Source organism: Nomascus leucogenys, chromosome 11 (genome assembly GCF_006542625.1).
Source record: "Nomascus leucogenys isolate Asia chromosome 11, Asia_NLE_v1, whole genome shotgun sequence".
Lineage (NCBI taxonomy): Eukaryota > Metazoa > Chordata > Mammalia > Primates > Hylobatidae > Nomascus > Nomascus leucogenys.
In genome coordinates this window covers 75,980,087-76,003,671 of record NC_044391.1, presented here as the reverse complement: position 1 = coordinate 76,003,671, position 23,585 = coordinate 75,980,087, and the positions used below count along the sequence as shown (strand labels likewise).

The window sequence follows — 23,585 nt, the reverse complement described above, 5'->3', positions numbered from 1 at the left end:
AATCCAGCTCTGGAACCAGATGCATCATTTTACTGCTCTTAAAAGTGAACAGAGTTTGATTATCTCAAGCTACAAGCTGCTTTGCTTCATAAGAAGGACCCCAAAGGATCCAGACATCATTGGTTTTCAATATACCTGAAGAGTTTGTTTGTTTTTGTTTTTTTGTTTCTTTTGTTTTGGTTTTTTTTTTTTTTTTTTTTTTTTTTTTTTTTTTTTTGGCTTTCTTCCCTGAAACTTGATGGTGGGAAGGAGTTTTTGCTTTGTTTTTAATTGGAATGTTGAAAAGTTGTTTGTTCGGGGTTTTATTTTTTTATGCTTGAAATGGAACCTAATTTTTAAATATAGCTTGAGTCAGATCTAAAGGAGACATGCCTGACCATTTCCTGCAGGACTGACCAGGAGAACATCTAGAGGGGAGCTTGGTAGGAGGAATGAAATCTGATTTGCAGCAACCGGTCTTTCTTTTGAGAAAATTATCAGACTCATTGCTAAGGGAAATTAAATATTGACCAAGGACAATGTCTTTATTTCTCAGTAACTTATCAACAAATGACTCTAGCCTGTGGAAAGAGAATCATAATTCTACGGACCTTTTAAATCCGCCAGGAACTCTGAATATCTATCTTTTTTGCTTGACATGTCTCATGACTTTTGCAGCCTTGGTGGGCAGCATTTATTCACTAATTTCCCTGCTGACAATGCAGAACAGAACTGTTGTGTCCATGCTTGTGGCTTCCTGGTCTGTGGATGATCTCATGAGCGTCCTGTCGGTGACCATCTTCATGTTTTTGCAGTGGCCAAACGAGGTCCCCAGTTACTTCCAATTTCTGTGCACCACCTCTGCCTTATTGTATTTATGCCAGGGCCTCTCTAGCAACTTGAAGGCGACTCTCCTAGTCTCTTACAACTTTTATACGATGCACAGAGGTGTGGGGAGCCAGACAGCCTCCAGAAGATCGGGCCAGGTGCTCGGCGTGGCGCTGACCGTGTGGACAGCCAGTCTGCTGCTCTCGGCGCTCCCGCTGTGCGGCTGGGGCGCCTTCGTGCGCACGCCCTGGGGCTGCCTGGTGGACTGCTCCAGCTCCTACGTGCTGCTCCTCTCTACCGTGTACGCTTTGGCCTTCGGATTCCTCTTGGGCCTCTCAGTCCCTCTCACTCACCGATTGCTGTGTTCGGAGGAGCCGCCGAGACTCCACGCCAACTACCAGGAAATTACCCGTGGAGCTTCAATTCCTGGGACCCCTCCCACTGCGGGGAGAGTGGTTTCCCTGTCCCCAGAGGATGCTCCGGGCCCGAGTCTGCGGCGCTCTGGGGGATGCTCCCCGAGCTCAGACACCGTGTTCGGACCGGGTGCGCCCACTGCAGCTGGGGCTGAAGCCTGCAGGCGTGAGAACCGGGGTACTCTCTATGGCACCAGGAGCTTCACCGTGAGCGTAGCGCAGAAGCGCTTCGCTTTGATCCTAGCGCTTACAAAAGTCGTCCTTTGGCTGCCCATGATGGTAAAAGTGCAGTTGCTCACAAAGCGCGAGTGTGTGTGCCAGACAGTGTAAATGAATGTTGGGACCGGCGTCGCCGGTTTGGGGAGTCACCAAGAGACACAGTGAAGTCCGCTTGCAAGTGTATCTCGCTGGGTTTTAGAGATGCACTTAGAAGGCAGTTCCGGAGAGGGCTAGTTGGCTGCGAAACCTTTACTACTACATGCTTTTCCTTTCAAAAGTCAGGGGCGTGGGGATCGCTTTCCGTAGCGAGCGACTTAGTTTTCCATATCGGTGGTGGCCAAGGATATTGTCTCACACAGCAAAATCTGAGAGTATTCAGAAAAGGAGAGAGGGAATTAAAAGGTTTTTTCCCCCTCAACCTTCTGTCATCCCTTTCTCGCCGTTCCATTTCCGCCTAGTGAGGACGACGCCCATCTCCAGCAGGGCAGGATAGAGGGGAGGAGAGATCAGTTGTGGAGGGAGAAGACAGGGGACAAAACAGGCTTTTGTTCCTCCTTCCAGGAGGAAGCCGATTAAGAGGTGGCAGAGTGGCGCCCGGCTGTGACGAGCGCGCATGGGCGGAGGTGAGGGTCCAGGGAGGCGACAAAGGCCATTCGGAGAATCAGATGCGGGTTTCACGGACGCCTGTTTCCCAGCTAGCGTCCTCCACGTTGTAGACTGTGTGCCTTTCTGGTGGAGTCTTGAATAGACGGGGGCGCAGACCCGGCACTCAAAAGCTGAAACCCCTCCCAACCCTGCGGGTGCGCCCCGCCTTTCCCAGGAGCCCATCACCAAGGACAGGGAGCCAGCTCCGCAGCAGAGGTCCCCGCTGTCCATCAGGAGAAGGAACTGGAAAGGGAACTGAGGCAGCATGTGTGGGAGAAGGCTTGAGAAGTATAAAGTATAATTTTAGGTTAGGTCTGAAGTTCTCTTGCCCTTGCAGATGCACATGGTGGTCCAGAACGTCGTGGGGTTTCAGAGCCTTCCCTTGGAGACATTCAGCTTTCTACTTACCCTGCTGGCCACCACTGTAACCCCAGTGTTTGTCTTGTCCAAACGCTGGACCCACTTGCCCTGTGGCTGCATCATCAACTGCAGGCAGAACGCATATGCAGTGGCATCCGATGGGGAAAAAAGTAAGTCCTCAACACTGCAGTGATTGGCAGAAATATGCATTCAGTGACTTTCAGAAAAGTGGTCTATTAACAAAGTTGCCTCAATAGGGGATGGAGAGTCCAAGGATAAATGTAAGTGGTAAATAGTGAGAAGAAATTATAATATGAAACAATCACTACAACAGTTTGGGGGTAGATTTTAAATGCAGCTGGTTTTGAAAAACCCCATGAAGTGCTTGTGGCACTGAATAATTATTTTAGGTAGAAAAAAAAAGGAAAGACTAGAATTCATTCAGCACACCATGTCAACAAAGGCACTTAGATAACATTATTATGCAATGGAACAGTAAAGAAATGCATTTTTGTTGTTTTACTGCTAGTATTCTTCCAGGGTTTTGGAAAGTTTTCAGAGTAAGGAATTAGAGTGCTTGAAAACAGTTTCAAAACAAATTGTAAGTGTAGGCCTCTCTCTCTCACACCCACACACACAGGCACACACACGCCCTGGTCCAAACATAAAAACAAACAAAACTCTCAGTTTCAAAAAAAAGACACAAGTGACAGTTTGTTATTATGTGTTCATGTATGAATCTAGCCAAGTTATTTACTTAAAGAAGATTCTGTGTTCTGAAGAGTACACCTAGAATGAGAGTAGAAAGCAGGGTCCCTTCCAGAACTCCCTACAGTGTAATTGTTCCCATATGCTAAGACAGGAAAAGTGTTGAGGAATGAGCTGGTTATTTTGACTCTGCCAGGAAGAAAAAGGAGATTATTGTATTATTCCAGACAGAATATAGGATATTCTATCACTTAATAAATCTGAGAATGCATTAGTGTATGCTGCATTAACTGTCCTATTAATTGTCCTTTGCTCAGAGTATGCAAGTATATTATTCTTTAACAGAGATGAAGATTAAATAAAAACAGTCCATCTCAGGCTATTTTATTTAGGGTTGCAAAATCTAGAGGATATCAAAGTATACTCTGCAATCAATTCAACAACAAAGTTATTTTATATAATTAGCCATGAACTGGCCATTTTTCCTTTGTCATAGTGATGGCATTTAAAATTTAGAATGTCTAGATATTTTTCAAATGACAAGAAAATTTTTTATTGTTAAGAATGCCATTAAGTTTTATTAATAGTAGATGGCAGATGCATTTGTCTTCAAAATAACCTTAGAACTTATAATAATGATGTGTCTCTAAAGATTAATATCCAGAGCAACAGTGACAGAGAAAATTAATAATAAACCCTTATGGGCCACTTATAAAAACATATAACATAAAGGAAACAATTCACAAACCTCAAAACTCTAACATTCTAATAAATCTTAGCATTTTGCCACTAAACTAGTGAACCAGCCCAGTCTTACAACATCTAAAATTGTGAGAGGGATGAGTCTAGTGCCAGTGGAAATGAAAAGTCTTAATGAATTGGTTGAAGGCAGTCATTTTTAAAAGTGGGGACCACCCATCTCAGAGCTGAAAACAAAGCAAATAACAGACTTATTCTTGTAAATGACCTATGAAATATTCTGCTTTCTGTACTGCACAGGCAGAAGAGTCTTACAGCAGGCTAGCAGAATCAACAGTCACACTCATATCACAGGTTTGAAATTAAAAATATGTCTTTCAAGATCAAAATAACATTTTTTTCTAAAATTACCATTGCTTTTATTTGTGTTTATTTTAAAATCCCAAAGAAGGAATTGAAATATGAAGGCTTATGAAAAAGAAGCATGGCTTCACAAATAAAACATTGTGAGAAACTTTAGTTTAAGATGCTTAATGTTCAAATGGCTCCATTTCCCTCTTCTGATTCAGGCTGTGATATCAGAAAATTCTGACAATAACAATGATGTGTTTCTACTGTCTGAGAAGCCACCATCAATTTTCCTATTGATAGTGTAACACAACAAAATTTTAAAACCCCAAAGGTAGCACATGCTTAGGTGGGCCAGGTGTTTGATCAGCTAGAGTATCTTAATTCTTCGATGGTTCGAGTTTTATGTTTAAACTTTTTGTCCATAACAAACTAAGATTCCCTCTCTTTACATCCTTTATCAGTCAGTGAACTTCAGAAGCAAGGGAGAGAAGATATTTTTTTCCTAACATATTTATCATAGGTTAATGTTGAAGATGTAAATATAATTATACATCTCAACTTCACTAAATGGGAACTGAAAGATGTGCAACCAGAAAATGAATGTGAGCAGTGGAAAATAATTTGCAGAAATAATAATCCTCTCCTGTTTCCAACAAGAATCTGTACTACTAGTGTCTCAAAAGTGTTTTTGTTGTTGTTGTTGTTTTGTTTTTGTTTTTTCCTCAAATGATTTTAACATAGAGGTCTCAGGAGGTAGACATACTGGTTGGATATGGCTTTCAGACTCATTTTGTTTGCCTGACATGATTTTTTTTTTAATTAAACAGCTAAATGTCAAACACATTGTATAAAAAACAGATTTTTGGTATTTTTTTTTGACAAAATGATAGTATCTGGTAAGTGACATTACTCTGAAGAATGATTTGTTTTTATAAGTTGATGTAATTACTCACATCTAAAATTATAATTGGCAAGATGTGATTAAAAGCAGAAGACTAGAGCTAATTCATGTTTTATCAAGGACTTTGGAAGAATAAGGATTTTGCTTTTAAGAACAAAAAATTATATTTATTTTTAAGATGTTTAGTATAAATTTCAAAAGATACTGGACAATATTCTGATGGCTTTTAAGTTTCGTGCAAAGTGTTAATCAATGAAAGATCTCTGACTTTCACAGACACACACACGAAATACGAAAAAAGTTTTTAAAAAATCTCAACTATGTAATTTTTTTAGTGATATAAAAGTAGGAGTCAGGAACTGTAGCACTGTCAAGGCCTTCCTCCTATAAATAAATCAATATTATAAAGATACCATGTTTTCGAAATCATCTTTTATTCAGCTAGCATCACTGAGTCAAGGCTAACCTAACAAGCCATTCCTATCACACCAAGCATGATTCTTACAGGTTGCTTCATTCATTCATTCATTCGCTCACTCAATAAATAAATATTTATTAGGGAAAAAGTCACTATATGTCTAGCACTGTGCTGCATGTTCAACAAGGAACAGAAATTCCCAACCCATGACCCATGAGCTGAATTTGGTTCAAAGATCTGGTTTTTAACCAATTTTTATAGTTACTTATAACTAATTTTAATTGTGGACTGAAATTTTAAGATCAAGATATTTTATATCAAGTCTATGAACCTGGTTTGTCTGAAAAATTAGAATTATTGACAACACAACCCCTAATCTCCCCACAACTGGCTGGAGCCAAGAATCCTCCTTTAGATGGAGGAAGAACTTTCCCATTTGCCTTTGTTAATAATTAATGTTACCTAACTGGCCCCATAGATACTTTTTATTTTATATTTTTGGTTCATTAAAAAAAAAGACCTAGTCTTTGCCCTCAAAGAACTTAAAAGTGATTAGTTTTGACTCTGATTCTCGTATTTTCTTCAACATAATTTTGATTATTAACTATGTTGTTTCAATGTATTTTTATAGGGATTCACCCCCTTACAACCAGCCTCTCATCTTACATTGTCAACTTTATGATATTGTTATAACCTATTATCTCAAGTTAAGTATCTCAGGTACATTAGTTACTTCAGGCAGAATTTGCCAGTTAAGTGATAAGTCACTAACAGGAAGTGTTTCCATTGATTATACTTCATAATTATTGTATTTCCTCTGACTTAAAAACAGCACATTGTGTAACTCTGCTTCCATTAACATAATTCTTTCATGGGTCTGATCAGCAAGAAAGCAATTTCAAATAAAGGCAAATAACTCCAATTCTGAAAACAGCTAGCTTTAAATTCCTATCATTTTACCTGTAAGTAATCTTCAGTAGCTTTTGTCTGTCACCCCCTGTTTTCTCCAGTGTAAAATAGAATCAATAAGTTTTTTACTATATAGGGTTGTTGGTGTGTTAAATGAGATAACCGACAAATGCAAAATGGCCTCAGAATGTTCTATCACATCATGGTCTCTTGATAATCCTCCCTTCTCTTCACAGCCTACCTTACACTGCCCCTTGTCCCTTGTGACATGGAGGTGAAGTCTCCTTTAACACATTCTGCACACTCCTTCAAAAACATTACTCATTTTTGCTTTATATATTTGAGATTACAATGTGCAACTAATAAAATTATAGTCATAGACATCAATTTTATCATGTTATATCACAAAATTGGGATTTTATGATAGCATTTGTTTTCTTAATGGCCTTGAAATGACAATTTGTCACTTTATATCTTTCTTGGAGAAAAATAGAAACCCATCAATAATTTAAACATCCTTTTAGTTCCTTCGCCTTTCACATTCTTAAAGCAAGTTAAACAGCATAACTTAATTTTACTTGACTATGTTACTAGAAAAGGTCAGTAAAAATATAAATGAGACAGTATATAAAATATGAACATCTGTTTCTACTTTTATTTCTTCTTTGGATCAAACTTGTTCTTGTTTGTGTTCTGGCTCAAACAACAATGAATGATACTAATAAATTCTATTTTTCAGTCAACAGAATTGGTTTATAAATCTTAGATTCTGAGAAACATTTCAGTAATAGAATCAGCATATGAATGACACTAGGGTATATTGCAAAATGAATCAAATTTTACTGATTTTTTCCATAGAAATATTATAGATTTTCATATGCTTTTTCTGCCAAAGACAGCTAAATGTCTCAGTATAAAACACAGAGCTATCAAAGTAGAAAATTTGTTTGAAACAAACCATGTTTTGACAGATAAAAGCAAAAACATTAAATTATATCTTGTCTACCACCTTGATATAATTTCATTCTTAATATATAAAACTTATCTAGCATTTAATCACATTCAACATAAAAATTGTATCACTTTCTGTCACTTTCTTGCTTTTTATTCTAAGACCTTGCATCACTCCACCAATAGTACTATAATTATTATATCATCATATTTCACCTGATTTAAATCATAAAAAGTTTTATGCATTCCTGCTAAACTCCTCTTGTAATAATCAGCTTTATAGACATTGTAAAGTGCTTCAATTTACAAAAAAATTAATCCATCTAATTTTTTACAGTTTGTTTCACATTTATTTGTATCAGAAATGTACGTGTTATTTTTTAAAATTTAAAAGCTGTTTTGCAGCATGGTCTAATTTTTAATGTATGCATTTATAGACATATAAATGACAAAAAATTATATACCAAAATATTTAAAGAAGTTATATTTATTGGTGGTATTCTTAGCTGAATAACTCACATAACATTAAGGCTACTTAATAATTTCTGGCAAAATAAAATTAATAAATACTATATCTTATCCCAAAATACAAGGAAATGTGCGAAATAATTGCTAGACTAAGAAAAGCTAAAACAATGTATTGGAGAATTTCCTAATGTATAGCTAAGTTTTTGTTATGTAAGGCTTCTTTAGAGACTGAAAGAGTTTTTAAGATTGTATATATTTCAAGACCCTCATTGTGTAAAATGAGAAAAATTAGGCACAGGGTGATAAGATAATTTTGTGAGGCACAATTTCTTTGCATAATTGACAAAAAGTAAATGAAGGTAGTTTTAAAATTTATAATAATCGGTTGAATGCACTTTCTATTTTTATTTGCTATATATATCCAATGTTGTTTTTATCTACTTACTAGCCATAAACTGTTGTTTTTATTTTTACTCAGTCAAGAGAAAAGGCTTTGAATTCAATCTATCATTCCAAAAAAGTTATGGGATTTATAAAATAGCACATGAAGATTACTATGATGATGATGAAAATTCCATATTCTATCACAACCTGATGAACTCTGAGTGTGAAACTACAAAAGACCCTCCGAGAGACAACCGTAACATCTTCAACGTTATAAAAGTAGAAATCAGCACCACACCCTCTCTGGACAGCTCCACACAAAGAGGCATCAACAAATGCACAAATACTGATATTACAGAAGCTAAACAGGATTCCAACAACAAAAAGGGTGCGTTTTCTGACAAAACGGGAGGTGATATTAACTATGAAGAAACTACCTTTTTTGAAGGGCCAGAAAGAAGATTGTCTCATGAAGAGAGTCAGAAACCAGATCTTTCAGACTGGGAGTGGTGTAGGAGTAAATCAGAAAGAACCCCTCGTCAGGTACAGTAAAAGTCGTTCTTGCTGTTAAATTAAAAGTGATACTAAATATGATAGTCATGAAAAATATTATCAGGTGTTTATTTTATTCAATCAAGTCCAACATTAACTTCACTTGCCTCAATTAATTTCCATGATATTTAATTTTATTTCAAAGTTTATTTTGAAGGACTTTTTAATTCTTTTAATCAGTTTAAAATCTATACATTTTATAATAGGAAGAGTTAAACAGGCTCTTTAAGAAGGGTAGGGCATTCTTTTTTAACCTCAAGTAACCTGCATAAATTCAGATTAGATTCTCAGAACTCATGGTTCAAATTAATTTAATTTGTAGATTTCATTTTTCCCTCCTCCATTCCAAAGGTATCTCTTAAGTCTCCAAGGGAAGTTTTATTTTTTCATGTAAAGGCAAATATTTACACAACTAGCAGTGAGAAGTGTTGTTCTGTTGAAACTATATTAAGCAGCTTGCCTATCAGTCTTACTAGAACTAATCCCTCCAGTACCCAGCAGAAAAAAATTATTCCAGAATACATTCTCGTGAGCATTTGCAAGCCCTTATGAATGTTCCATCTCCTTAAATATGGAAGAATGGTTTTATAATATTTTATAAAACTAAAAGAATTTGCACTTGAATTTCTCATCCTTTCCTAGATTTCAGCCTTCCTAAAATGGTGAGGGATCCTTCTTATTTATTGAAATGGCAGTGTGGTACTTATATGAGATTTTTTCTTTCCCCAAGCTCTCATATGTGATAAGTTGCCCTTGCTTTCCACCTATTGATTTCCTAGGAAAAAGGAGTCTTTTTTCTACATGAGTTAATGGAAATCAGAATCTACATGCACCTAATCTCTGGAATCGAAAGCATTATTTTAGAAATACACTGCTATGAATAATGTATTCATTGATCAAAAGTATGATCATATAACACCAACTATAAATATAAGCAGAATAAATTTGAGATTTTCTTTATTCTCACTGATTAAATAAAACTACTAGTCTTCTGACACCATTGTTTTAAAAGTGAGTTGAATAGTAAAATAAGGTGTATAAAATATATTATAAGAAGAGACAATTGTGCATATTGTTTAGAGATTAGAAATCAAAGGAAAATATCACTAAATATTTGTTATAAATTAAATAATACAGTAAAAGTTAGAGGCCAAAGAACACAACGCTCCATATGTTTAGAAAAAATGTGTTTCCCTAGCTAAGAGGGGAATTCCAACATTTTCATCGCCAATTTGCTCCTTAATAATCTAAACCTCTTAGTCTTGCACTTAGAAATTGTTAAGTTATATTCATAATGAAGCGCGCTTGTGTGTGTGCGTGTGTGTGTGTGTGCATCCCAATAACTCGTAACTACCTTCTGTGCTAGTCACCTATATCATCCTCGTGATTACTCCTTACGGATTACAGCTATCTTGAATCTTACCCATATTTTTTGTTGTATTCTTCTATCACAAGTGCATGGATTTCTAACATACTATATTGTTTAGCTTTGCTAATTTTGAGCCTTCTAAAGATGGTATCATGCTACATATAGTCTTCTGGGGCCTACTTTTGTTCATTTAATGTTACTAAGTAGCTTAATTTTCTTATTTATTTCATCAAAACCGTGGGAATTATTATGTAAAATACCACAACTTAACGCCCTCATTTAAAAGCCTTGGTTATAGTTTGGAAAGTAGAGTCAAATAACTATAACTAGAAATGTGAAAGAATCAGACACTGCTTGCACATAAGTACATTGTCCTGGGAGAATGATGAAGAAAAACTTACCCACAATCTTCTTTAAATCAAAAATTAAAATGATTTATGTAAAGTATAAAACTTTGATCAATCCAGATATCTTTCAGCTATAAATATTGTCTTGTTAAATATAGAATTTAAACAACTGTGATGATCAAGTCTTCCAGGAAACTTCTCTGAAATGGTCGCTATGAAAAATAATGATTAGTGGTAAAAGATGGATAATACAATATTCTGGAAAGGTAAAACCTTTTATTTCCAGGGACTAATAAAAATTAAATAAAATACTATCGTAAATTTTAAAACAACAGGAAGAAATCCTAAACCACAGACTGACATTTTTTGTATAACCTTCCCTTAGTAAAAGTACCTGTGGTTTTTAAGGTTAGCCTTAAATACAAATACAAATTTTTAAATTAAAAAAGTTTTACAAAATTCTACAAAACATTTGAAATCACAAATTTTAAAATGTTCACATTGTAATTTAAAATGCTAGCAAAAGCACATTTAGGACTGAAAACCTTATGAGAACTTTTCCTAAGACCAAAACAGCTTTTAATTCTTACCCTTTTCTTCAGCAGCAAATATTACATGGAAGTGAATGATGACTTAGAAAGGACTTTCATTTTTATCTTTTTCTTCCCAGTGCTGTTTTTTGCTCTCAAAGCAATGTTAACATACGTATCTTATATAGTGATGCATTAAAGTGTGTTGTAGACACTGCAGTTACTCTATAAAAACACTACTGCTTTTGATTATTTTATGGTTGTACTTTCAAACATTTACCAGTTTGTATCTAATGGTACTACATTTAATAGTATGTGTTCTCAGGATTTTTTAAAAAGCAGATTTGATTTTAAACATATTTAGTGAGCTCTCCTTTATTTCCACAATATGCTTTTTTTTAAAAAGTTTATTTTAACAATTCTCAGAATATTTTCTTGGAAGTCCTGGTAGGAGTGAGAATATCAACACTTCAAGGTTAAGGTGTAGAAATTATGGGATTAGAATGGCTTCAGTAGATTTAAATGTGATCCCATAAAATTTACAAGAATTGAAGGTATTCCTAAGACTAAAATTCAATTTTAACCTGGCCACACAATTACTTCTTTTTGAACCCCTAATACGTAGAAATCTAAGCAGTTTACCATTTTGAAAGTTCAGAAGGAATAGTCAGAAATGTCAGAGTTTTTAGTTAGAAAGTCTTAACGTTATAGCCACCGGTATGACTCTTTCTGAAATGAAATGATAATTTTCTAGAACCCCAAATTTTGTCATCTATGAATAAAGAAAATTGGACTTATAAAATAATTGACTGGCTTGTGGGTGATCACTCTATTTTCTCTTTTAATACTAAGTTCCTAAAATTACCCTGGATTCCATTTTCTTTCCTTTTAATGTTTTGTTTTAGAGTTCCAGAAACTCACTCATTTATTTTTGTGAATCAAAAACATAGATATCCTGAAACTTTTAATCTATTTACAATCCTATCATTATAGGATCTGTAAGGTGCAAGGTCCTCCAATTTGCCAGCAGGATGTTTTAAAAACAGATTCTGAAATATTCCCTCTCAAATGAGAGACAGCAGGGGGAGGTAATTGTGTTTAAATTTACTACATAACCACTTAGCTTAAGGGATAAATAAAGCCAACAAGAACTAATTTTACAGTCGCCTGAGAATCAAGGAAATTTTATTTTCATTTTAAGGAAAATGTTTTAGCTGTCTAAAAATAGTTTTCTAAAGTTATGTTGTGTCAGTTGTTAACAGAGTTTAGTAGCAGCATTGGTTTCTATAGTATTTTTTAATATTATTATTTATTTAAGTAATTTTCATAGGAAACTACAGAATCCAAAAGCCAGCTAGGCTATTTTGAGTTCTTTAGATCAGAGCTTCTCAAGTTTTAATGTACATACAAGTCAAATGGGTATCTTATTAAAATGCAGATTTTGATTGATTAGATATGAGATGGGATCCAAGATTCTCCATTCCTAATAAGCTTCCAGATGATTTCTGTGCAAACCGAGGTCCCACCTCAGACCTACAGAATCAAAATCCCCCAGTGGGCTAATGTGCACATTAAAAATTTTAAAGTGCTGCTTTAGATTCTAATGGCTAGAGAATGCGCATGAGTTTGAGGTGCAGGGCAAAATTAATTCTTTCTATTTAATATATGACCCATTAAGTATAAGCCTGGAAGAAAATACTCAATACACATATCTCTTTCCTCTTCCTAAAAACTGTGCATCTTTTCTTTTCACTTTAAAAAATAAACTATTTAAAAAACAAGAACAGTGTATTGCTGTTTTCTGTGATATTATTAGCTTAAAATGAAGATGCCTAAAGTTGTCTGTGAGTAATTTCTGACATTTTAACTGAAATGACCATACTAGAAAAAAATCCACTTAAAACCTATTTATAGCCCCCACCCGGTCATCTTAACAAAAATGATCATCTGGAATATACTTTACTTTTGACTACATCCATTTGTTTGAAGTGCTTAGTTTATAACTTGCTGTTCAGAAACTTGAAAATTTGCTACACTGCCTAGTTTTTTAAAAGTATAAACTTTATTGTTTTTGTAATTATTAAACTAACATACAATTATTGTAGAAAATCTAGAAATTGCCGTTAAGCAAAGAAAAAACTCACTTCCACCTACCCAGAGTTAACCACTGTTTACATTTCGTTGTATAAAATATCAGCTGTTTTCTATGCATATATTTTTACTTTTGACAAAAACAAACAAACCAAAAAAAGTCCTGCTGCATGGGCTCTGCTTTTCTCCACTTAACAGCATAACTCTAACCTCAATTTAATTGTTTCAGCTCTTTGTGTCCTTATCTGGTATAGTTTAGAGTGGCTCTTTGAAGTGTGGCTGAAAATTCATCCATGAATATAAATTTGTTCTCAAGTATATAAGATCTTGGAATTTGAACCTAAGGGAATTTTATTCTAAACTACTTCAGATATTTCATAGTACATTTTGTGATCTTCACAGCATGCATCATTTGCTGCAATGAGGAAAATAGCTCTAACTGCTCACGTTCTACAAATTCAAGGGAATTAGCATCGGATCAAAGCTTGTGTGGAATCATATAATTTATCTGTTAGCTAAGAATTCTGTTAACCTTCTCATAAAAGTCTCCTGGCTTAAGAAACCTAAAAGATTGTGTACTGAAATGACCCAGTTGTGACTTAAATCTCTTCTTGGTTACTCTCTACTTGAACTCAAGTGACTAGGAACTCACTACATTTTTTAAACTTTTTATTGTGAACTAATACATGACCTACAAAACAGTTGCAAAAAAATAGTACAGAGTTTCAATATATCTTAATTCAGTTTCCACTAATGTAAATGTTACACCATATAATGCAATTATCAAGAAATTAATAACTAATCTCTAAATTTTATTTCAGTTTTACCAATTGTCCTCTTTCTGGTTCTGGATCTAATCCCTGATGATAAATCGTACTTGTTTTTATGTCTCCTTACCTCCAATTTGTAACAGCTTCTCAGTCTTTCTTTGTTTCACATGACATTTACTCTTTTGAAGACTACTGGCCAATTTTGTTTTTTGTTTTTGGAATAACCCTCAATTAGTAATTGTCTTATTTTTCAATTGATATAATTAAAGACAAGAATGTCACAAAAGTGATGTTTGTCTTTTCTAGTGCATCATAGCAAAAGGTACATGATGTTGATACATCTTATGATGGTGATGTGAATTTTGATCCCTTCATAAAATTGGTGTCTGCCAGATTTCTCTATGTAAAGTTCCTATTTTTACCCCTTGTAATTTTTAAGTGTATTGTGGAGAGACATTTTGAGGTTATGAAGATATTATGCTTCATATCACAACTTGCCCACTAACTTTAGCATGCACTGATGAATATTACCTGCAACAATTATTATGTGATGGTAATTTTCTATTTCTATGATTCTTCTTTTTGTTTCATTCTTTGTATATTATGAATAATGTGGTGATAAACATTTTTATACATGATTCCTGATGCACATAAACACATTTTATTTATTTTTTTTTATTATTTGAATAGGTTTTTAGGGAACAGGTGGTATTTGGCTACATGAATAAGTTCTTTAGTGGTGATTTCTGAGATTTTGGTGCACGCATCACCTGAGTAGTGTACACTGTACCCAATGTGTAGTCTTTTATCCCTAGCTAGCCCCGACCCTTTCCACTGAGCGTCCAAAGTCCAATGTATCATTCTTACACCTTTGCATCCTCATGGCTTAACTCACACATATGAATGAGAACATATGATGTTTGATTTTTCATTCCTGAGTTGCTTCACGTAGAATAATAGTCTCTAATTCCATGCAGGTTGCTGTGAATGCCATCATTTTGTTCCTTTTTATGGCTGAGTAGTATTCCATGTATATATATATATACTACAATTTCTTTATCAGCTCATTGATTGATGGGCTTTGGGGCTGATTCCATATTTTTGAGATTACAAATTCTGCTGTGATAAACATGCATGTGCAAGTATCTATTTCGTATAATGACTTCTTTTCCTCTGGGTGGATACCTTCTAGTGAGATTGCTGGATCAAATGGTATATCACTTTTAGTTCTTCAAGGAATCTCCACACTATTTTCTATAGTGGTTGTACTAGTTTACATTACCACTAACAGTGTAAAAGTGTTTGTTTACCACATTCCTGTCAACATCTATTTTTTTAAATTATGGCCATTCTTGCAAATGTGAGGTGGTATCACATTGTGATTTTGATTTGCATTTCCCTGATCATTGGTGATGTTGAGCATTTTTCTATGTGCTTCTGGCCATTTGTATATCCTCTTTTGAGAACTGTCTATTCATATCCTTAGCCCACCTTTTGGTGGGATGGTTTGTTTTTTCCTTGATGACCTATTTGGGTTCTTTGTAGATTCTAGATATCACTCTTTTGTCTGATGTATAGATTGTGAAGATTTTTTCCCATGCTGTGGCTTGTCTGTTAACTCTGCTGATTGTTTCTTTCACTGTGCAGAAGCTTTTTAGCTTACTTAAGTCCCATCTATTTATCTTTATTTTTGTTGCATTTGCTTTTGGGTTCTTGGTCATTAAGACTTTGCCTAACCCAATGTCTAGAAGGGTTTTGCCAATTTTATCCTGTAGAATATTTATGGCTTCAGGTCTTAAATTTAAGTCTTGATCCATCTTGAGTTGATTTTTGTATAAGGTGAAAGATGTGGATCCAGTTTCTTTCTTCTACATGTGGCTTGCCAATTATCCCAGCACCATTTGTTGAATGGGGTATCTTTTCCCCACTTTATGTTTTTGTTTTCTTTGTCAAATATGAGTTGACTATAAGTATTTGGTTTTATTTCTGGGTTCCCTATTTTGTTCCATTGGCCTATGTGCCTATTTTTATACAAGTACCATGCTATTTTGGTGACTATGCCCTTGCAATATAGTTTGAATTTTGGAAATGTAATGCCTCCAGATTTGTTCTCTTTGCCTAGTCTTGCTTTGGCTATGTGGGCTCTTTTTTGGTTCCACAAGAATTTTAGGACTGTTTTTCTAGTTCTGTGAAGGAATGATGGTGGTGTTTTGATGGGAATTGCGTTGAATTTGTAGATTTCCTTTGGCCGTATGGTCATTTTCACAAAATTGATTCTACCCATACATGAGCATGGGATGTGTTTCCATTTGCTTGTGTCATCTATGATCTATTTCAGCAGTTTTTGGTAGCTTTTCTTTTCTTTCACCTCTCAGTATTTTATTGTTTTTGCAGCTGTTGTGAAAGGGGTTGAGTTCTAGGTTTGATTCTCAGCTTGGTTGCTGTTGGTGTATAGCAGAGCTACTGATTTGTGTACATTAATTTGTATCCTGAAACTTTGCAGGATTTATTTACCAGTTCTAGGAGCTTTTTAGATGAGTCGTTAGGGTTTTCCAGGATCATTGCAAACAGCAACAGCTTGACGTCCTCTGTGCCAATTTGCCCTTTTTTCCTTTCTCTTGTCTGATTGCTTGGCTAGGACTTCTATGTTGAATAGAAGTGATGAAAGTGGGCATCCTTGTCTTGTTCCATGTCTCGGGGGTATGCTTTCTACTTTTCCCTGGTCAGTGTAATGTTGGCTGTGGATTTGTCATAGATGGCTTTTATTACCTTAGGATAAGTCCCTAATATGCTGATTTTGCTGAGGGTTTTAATCATAAAGAGATGCTGGATTTTGTCAAATGCTTTTTCTGCATCTATTGAGAAGATTATGTGATTTTTGTTTTTAATTCTGTTTATGTGGTGTATTACATTTACGGACTTACGTATGTTAAACCATTCCTGCATTCCTGGTATGAAACCCACTTGATCATGGTGGATTCTCTTTTTGATATGCTGTTGAATTCAGTTAGCTAGTATTTTGTTGAGGATTTTTGCATCTATGTTCATCAGGGATACTAGTCCATAGTTTTCTTTATTTATAATGTCCTTCCCTGGTGTTGGTATTAGAATGATACTGGCTTCGTAGAATGATTTAGGAAGAATTCTCTCTTCCTCTATCTTTTGGAATAGTGTCAATAGGATTGGTACCAATTTTTCTTTGGAGATCTGATAGACTTCAGGTGTGAATTCATCTAGTCCTGGACTTTTTTTGGTTGGCAAATTTTTAATTACTATTTTAATCTTGCTGCTTGTTTGGTCTGTTTAAAGATTCTATATCTTCCTGGTTTAATCTAGAAGGGCTGTATAGTTCAGGGAATTTATTCATCTTCTCTAGGTTATCTAGTTTATGTGCATAAAGGCATTCATAGTAGCCTTGAATAATCTTCTGTATTTCTGTGGTATCAGCTGTAATATTTCCCATTTCATTTGTAATTGAGCTTATTTGGATCTTTTCTCTTCTTGATAAATCTCACTAATGGTCTACAGATTTTATTTATCTTTTCAAAGAACCACCTATTTGTTTAATTTATCTTTTGTATTAATTTTGTTTGTTTGTTTCAATTTCATTTAGTTCTGCTCTGATATTTGTTATTTCTTTCCTTCTGCTGGGGTTGGGTTTGAATTGTTCTTGTTTCAACAGTTCCATGAGGTGTGACCTCATATTGTCTATTTGTGTTCTTTCAGAATTTTTGATGTAGGTATTTAATACTATGAACTTTTCTCTCAGCACCACTTTTGCTGTATCCCAGAGGTTTTGTTAGGTTTTGTCACTATTCTCATTCAGTTCAAAGAATTTTTAAATTTCCATCTTGATTTCATTTTTGACCCAATAGTCATTCAGGAGCAGGTTATTTAATTTCCATGTATTTGCATGGTTTTTAGGCTTCCTTTTGGAGTTGATTTCCAATTTTATTCCACTGTGGTCTGAGAGAGTACTTAATATAATGTTAATTTTCTTAAATTTACTGAGACTTGTTTTGTGGCCTATCATACGGTCTATCTTGGAGAATGTTCCATGTACTGATGAATAGAATGTATATTCTGCACTTATTAGGTAGAATGTTTTGTAAATATCTGTTAAGTCCATTTGTTCTAGGATATAGTTTAAGTTCATTGTTTCTTTGTTGACTTCCCGTCTTCATGACCTGTCTAGTGCTATCTGTGGAGTATTAAAGTCCCCCACTATTATTGTGCTGCCATCTATCTCATTTCTTAGGTCTAGCAGTAATAGTTTTATAAATTTGGGAGCTCCAGTGTTAGGTGCATGTATATTTAGAATTATGACATTTTCCTGTTGGACTAGTTCTTTATCATTGTATAATGTCCCTCTTTGTCTTTTTAAACTGATGTTACTTTACAGTTTGCTTTGTCTGATGTAAGAATAGCTACTCTTGCTCACTTTTGGTGTCCATGTGAATCCTTATGTGTTAGGCGAGTCTCCTGAAGATGGCAGAAACTTGGTCAGTGAACTCTTATCCACTCTGCCATTCTGTATCTTTTTAGTGGAACATTTGGACAATTTACATTCAATGTTAGTATTGAGATGTGAGGTACTATTCTATTAATCATGATATTTGTTGCCTGAATACCTTGGTTTTTTTCATTGTGTTATTGTTATATAGGTCCTAGGAGATTTATGCTTTTAGGGGGTTCTGTTTTGGTGTATTTTGAGGATTGGTTTCAATAGTTAGAGCTCCTGTTAGCAGTTCTTGTAGTGCTGGCTTGGTAGTGGCAAATTCTCTCAGCATTTGTTTGTCTGAAAAAAGACTGTGTCTTTCCTTCATTTATGAGGCTTAATTTCACTGGATACAAAATTCTTGGATGATGATTGTTTTGTTTAAGGAGGCTAAAAGTAGGACCCCAATCTCTTCTAGGTTGTAGATTTCTGCTGAGAAATCTGCTGTTACTCTGATAAGTTTTCCTTTATATGTTACCTAATGCTTTTGCCTCACAGCTTTTAAGAGTATTTCCTTTGTCTTGACTTTCGGTAACCTGATGACTATGTTCCTAGGAGATGATCTTTTTGCAGTGAATTTCCCAGGTGCTCTTTGACTTTCTTGTATTTGGATGTCTAGATGTCTAGCAAGACCGGGGAGGTTTTCCTGGATTATTCCCTCAAATATGTTTTTCAAGTTTTCAGATTTCTCTTTTTCCTCAGGAACCCAATTTGTTCTTAGGTTTGGATGTTTAACATAGTCCCAAACTTCTTGTAGGCTTTGTACATTTTTTAAAATTCTTTTTTCTTTATCTTTGATGGATTTGGTTAATTCAAAAGCCTGTCTTTGAGCTCTGAAGTATTTTCTTCTGCTTGTTCAATTCTATTGCTGAGACCTTCCAGTGCATTTTGCATTTCTCTGCGGGTGTCCTTGATTTCCAGAAGTTGTGATTGTTTTTTATTTATGCTTTCTATTTCACTGAAGAATTTTCCTTTCATATTCTATATCATGTTTTTGATTTCTTGAAGTTGGACTTCACTTTTCTCTGGTGCCTCCTTGATTAGCTTAATAATTGACCTCAATTGTTTTTCTGGAAATTCCAAAATTTTGTCTTGGTTTGGATCTACTGCTGGTGAGCTGGTATGATCTTTTCAGGGTGTTAAAGAAACTTGTTCTGTCATATTACCAGAATTGTTTTTCTGGTTCCTTCTCATTTGGGCAGACTATGTCAGAGGGAAGATCTAGAATTCAAGGGCTGCTGTTCAGGTTCTTTTCTCCCATGGGGTGATCCCTTGATATGGTGTTCTCCTTCTTCCCCTGGGAATGGGGCTTCCAGAGAGCCAAAGTGTAGTGATTGTTTTTGCTCTTCTGGGTCTAGCCACCCAGCAGAGCAACTGGACTCCAGTCTGGTACTGGGGAGTGTCTGCAAAGAGTCCTGTGATGTGATCATCTTCAGATCTTGCAGACACAGATACCAGCAACTGCTCCGGTGGAAGTAGCAGGGGTGTGAAGTGGACTCTGTGAGGGCCTTTGGTCGTGTTTTTGTTTAGTGTGCTGGTTTTGTGTTGGTTGGCCTTCAGCCAGGAAGTGACATTTTCAAGAGTGCATCAGCTGCAGCCCTATAGGGAGGATGTAAACTTGCCCTAGGGACACCTGGTTAAGTATTCAGGTTTCTCAGGTGGTGAGCAGGACCATAGAGCTCCCAAGAGATCAGTGCTTTTGCCTTCGACTACCAAGGCAGGTAGAGGAAGACCACCAGGTGGCAGCAGGGATAGGCATGTCTGAGCTCAAGCTCTCCTTGAGCAGGGCTTGCTGTAGCTGCTGTGTGGTTCCCTGTCCGATGGAGTTATATTCCCAAGGAGAGGATTATGGCTACCTATGCTGAGTCACACAGGTCACCAGGGAAATGGGGGAAAGTCAACAGTCACAGGCCTCACCCCTCTCCCAAATGCAGCCCACAGTCCTAGAGGCCTGACTCACTCCCACCGTGCCCCACTAAGCCTCGCGTCTATTTCCAGGCAGCCAGTGACCAGGCTGAGAACTTGCCTCAGACAATGGGCCTCTCTGCTGAGAATGCAAGCTGACTCACAGGTTTCTGGGGTCTCAGGGAGCCCGCAGCGGTGATCCAATTCCATCAAAGGGTCTGTGGATTCTTTTGGCTTTCTTGGTATGTTTCTGCAGTAGTTCTTGGAGCAAAAGTTCATGATGTGAGTCTCCACATGCTGCTCTGTCCATCTGAGTGGGAGCTGCAAGCTAGTCCTACCTCCTATCTGCCATCTTCACAAGGTCTTACTTCTACCATTCTTTCTATATTTAGTATGGGAATTCTATTGTCAGGAAAAGCTATCTCTTCTCCTTCATTTACCTATTTATTTATATCAGTATGGACTCACAGATATTTATTTTAACTTATAGATCATAAACTATACTATCATTTATTTTGTTACCCCAACTATCCTATATTTGGCCATCGGGAGCTCTTTAATGTTGGTATCTCTATCTATCCAACATGCCATAATCATTTTTTAGCATTTTCTGACTTTCTGACAGCACGAGATATCCCAGCATCATTGTGTATTTTCCTTAACCTGGCCCCAAAATCAAGAGTTTTTCCAAGGAGCCCTGGTTCCTTTAACTGGAAAATAGTATTTAGAAGCCAAAATCTGGGTGCTAGATATGCTCATTGCTACTGAGGTGTCTTGCTTCTAGGCCCTATCCTACAGAGCTAGGAAATATATATATATGTGTGTATGTGTGTGTGTGTGTACACATGAAATATACACACATGAACATATATATACACATATGCTTATGTGTTTATATTTCTATATTAATCACTCCATATTAATAGTTTTAAAACAAGTTTATACTTATACCTCCAATTCCAATCAACTACTACAGAGTTCCTTCAAGCCTTTCTCTTTTCTTATTTACTTCCTTTCCTGTCAGTGAAAAAACAGGCTTTTATCCACAAATACATTTACTTTTTTGCCCAGTTCTGATATACACATAAAGAAATCTTAGAATTGCTAACCCACACCCCTGTAGGAAAAGAATATTAAGAGTATAGTAATTGCGTATGGTTATTACCTTTAGCTTACAGGTTACAGTTAAAACATTATCTTCCAAAGTTACTTAGGTCAGTTCTTTGCTTTTCCCTTTTCCCATTCCCTTCATTTTATATTACATTTTTCATTATTTATATTTGACTATGTGAAGCATGATCAGGTTTTCAAGCATCAGAACTATATAAAACATGATGTGGTTTGGCTGTGTCTCCACCCGAATCTCATTTTGAATTGTAGCTCCCATAGTTCCCATGTGTTATGGGAGGGACCCAGTGGGAGATCACTGAATCATGGGGGGTGGTTTCCCCCATACTCTTCTTGTGGTAGTGAATAAGTCTCACAAGATCTGATGGTTTTATAAGGGGAAACTCCTTTCACTTAGTTTTCATTCTCTCTTGCCTGCCACCATCTAAGACATCCCTTTCCCTGTCTGTCATGATTGTGAGGCCTTCCCAGCCATGTGGAACTGTGAATCCACAAAACTTTTCTTTCTTTATAAATTACCCAGTTTCAGGTATGTCTTTATCAGCAACGTGAGAATGGGCTAATACAAAAGCCATATGCGCTTTATTCATTTTTCTTCCCTGATTTTATTTTTCTCATTCTTTCCACCTTGTTCCTACATACCCTCTGTAAGTAACCAATCATATAGTTTATAGTTTAACGTTCCTGTATTTCTTTTTGCACAACTGGGTAGATACATGTTTATCTTCTGATATCCCCTCTTTTCTTACACGTAGATATGCTTCATGCTTTACTCTTTTCCTTAACAATAAATACTGGACATCTCTACATATTAGTTCATAGACATCTTCCTCATGGCTGTGTAATAACCCAGTGTGAATATACCATAGTCAATTTAACTACTCTGTAGCTTGTTTCCAATATTTTGCAATAAAATCGGTACTGCAATGAGTAACTAACGTTGTATGTATGTATTTGCACATTGTTGGAGGTGTAGCTTCAGGATAAATTCTTAGAATTAGAGTTTCTTGGTCAAATGATAAATATAGTTTTGCTAGGAATTGCCAAATACCCCTCTAGAGGGATTATACCAGTTTCCACTCCCACCCACAATGTATGAAAGAAGATCTTTTTTCCCACCACTTCAGTAACAGTGTATATTATCACACTTTTAAACTTTTTCCAGTGTGATAGGAGAGAAATGATATCTCAGGGTTGTTTTAAATTATACTTATCTAATTGTAAGTAAGCTTGAATAGTTTTTATATATTTAAGGAACTTCTATCTTTTTCTCTATTATAAATTGTTATTATTTTTTCTGATTTTTATAGAGATTTCTTTTTCTTCATCTAATTTTTAAGAGTTCTTTACATATTAGAAATATTAGTTCTTCATCCATTATAGACTATGTTACAAATATTTTTCATCATTTATCAGATACCTTTTGATTTCTGTTTATAGTATTTTTTACCATGCACAATTTTTTGTTTGTTTATAATAAAAATTATCAATCTTTTTATTAATTGCATTTGAATCTTTTTAATAATAGTTAGAAATCCAGTTTAAAATGGAATTCATCCATGCTTTTTTCTAAGTACTTGTATGGCTTAATTATTTCTATTTTGATCCCAGGTCCATTTGGATTTTATTTTTGTGGTAGATGTAAGATATGGGTATAATTGTATATTTTTTCCAAATGGTTGCTTATTATTATTAAAAAGTATTATTTATTTAAAGGTCAATCATTACCCACAGTGAGTTATCATCTTTATCTTATACATTTCTATATCTACCTGGATCTATTTCTAGGCTTTCTACTTTTTTTTTTTTTTGGCGGAGTCTTGCTCTGTCACCCAAGCTGGAGTGCAATGGTGCAGACTCGGCTCACTGCAGCCTCCGCTTCCCAGATTCAAGTGATTTTCCTGCTTCAGCCTCCTGAGTAGCTGGGACTACAGGCACAAGCCACCATGCCCAGACAATTTTTTGTATTTTTAGTACAGACAGGGTTTCACCGTGTTAGCCAGAATAGTCTCGCTTTCCTGACCTCATGATCCACCCACCTTGGCCTCCCAAAGTGCTGGGATTACCTGCGCGAGCCACCGCACCTGGCCATATTCAATCATTTTTGTCTTCAGTATAAATGAGGTTTTCTCTAGCATTATACCCTCTCACTGGCTATTGTT

At 35.7% G+C, this 23,585-nt stretch overlaps 1 protein-coding gene across 1 annotated transcript in view; it reads left to right on the top strand.

The window, feature by feature from the left end:
• Nucleotides 1-294: 294 nt before the first annotated feature.
• GPR149 (G protein-coupled receptor 149) overlaps nucleotides 295-23,585 on the top strand; it is a 94,668-nt gene continuing 71,377 nt past the window's right edge. The window contains exons 1-3 of the mRNA XM_003256319.3: nucleotides 295-1,499; nucleotides 2,422-2,614; nucleotides 8,328-8,776. Coding sequence (XP_003256367.2) covers nucleotides 519-1,499; nucleotides 2,422-2,614; nucleotides 8,328-8,776 — 1,623 coding nt within the window. The 5' untranslated portion in view covers nucleotides 295-518. The remainder of the gene's footprint in view (nucleotides 1,500-2,421; nucleotides 2,615-8,327; nucleotides 8,777-23,585) is intronic.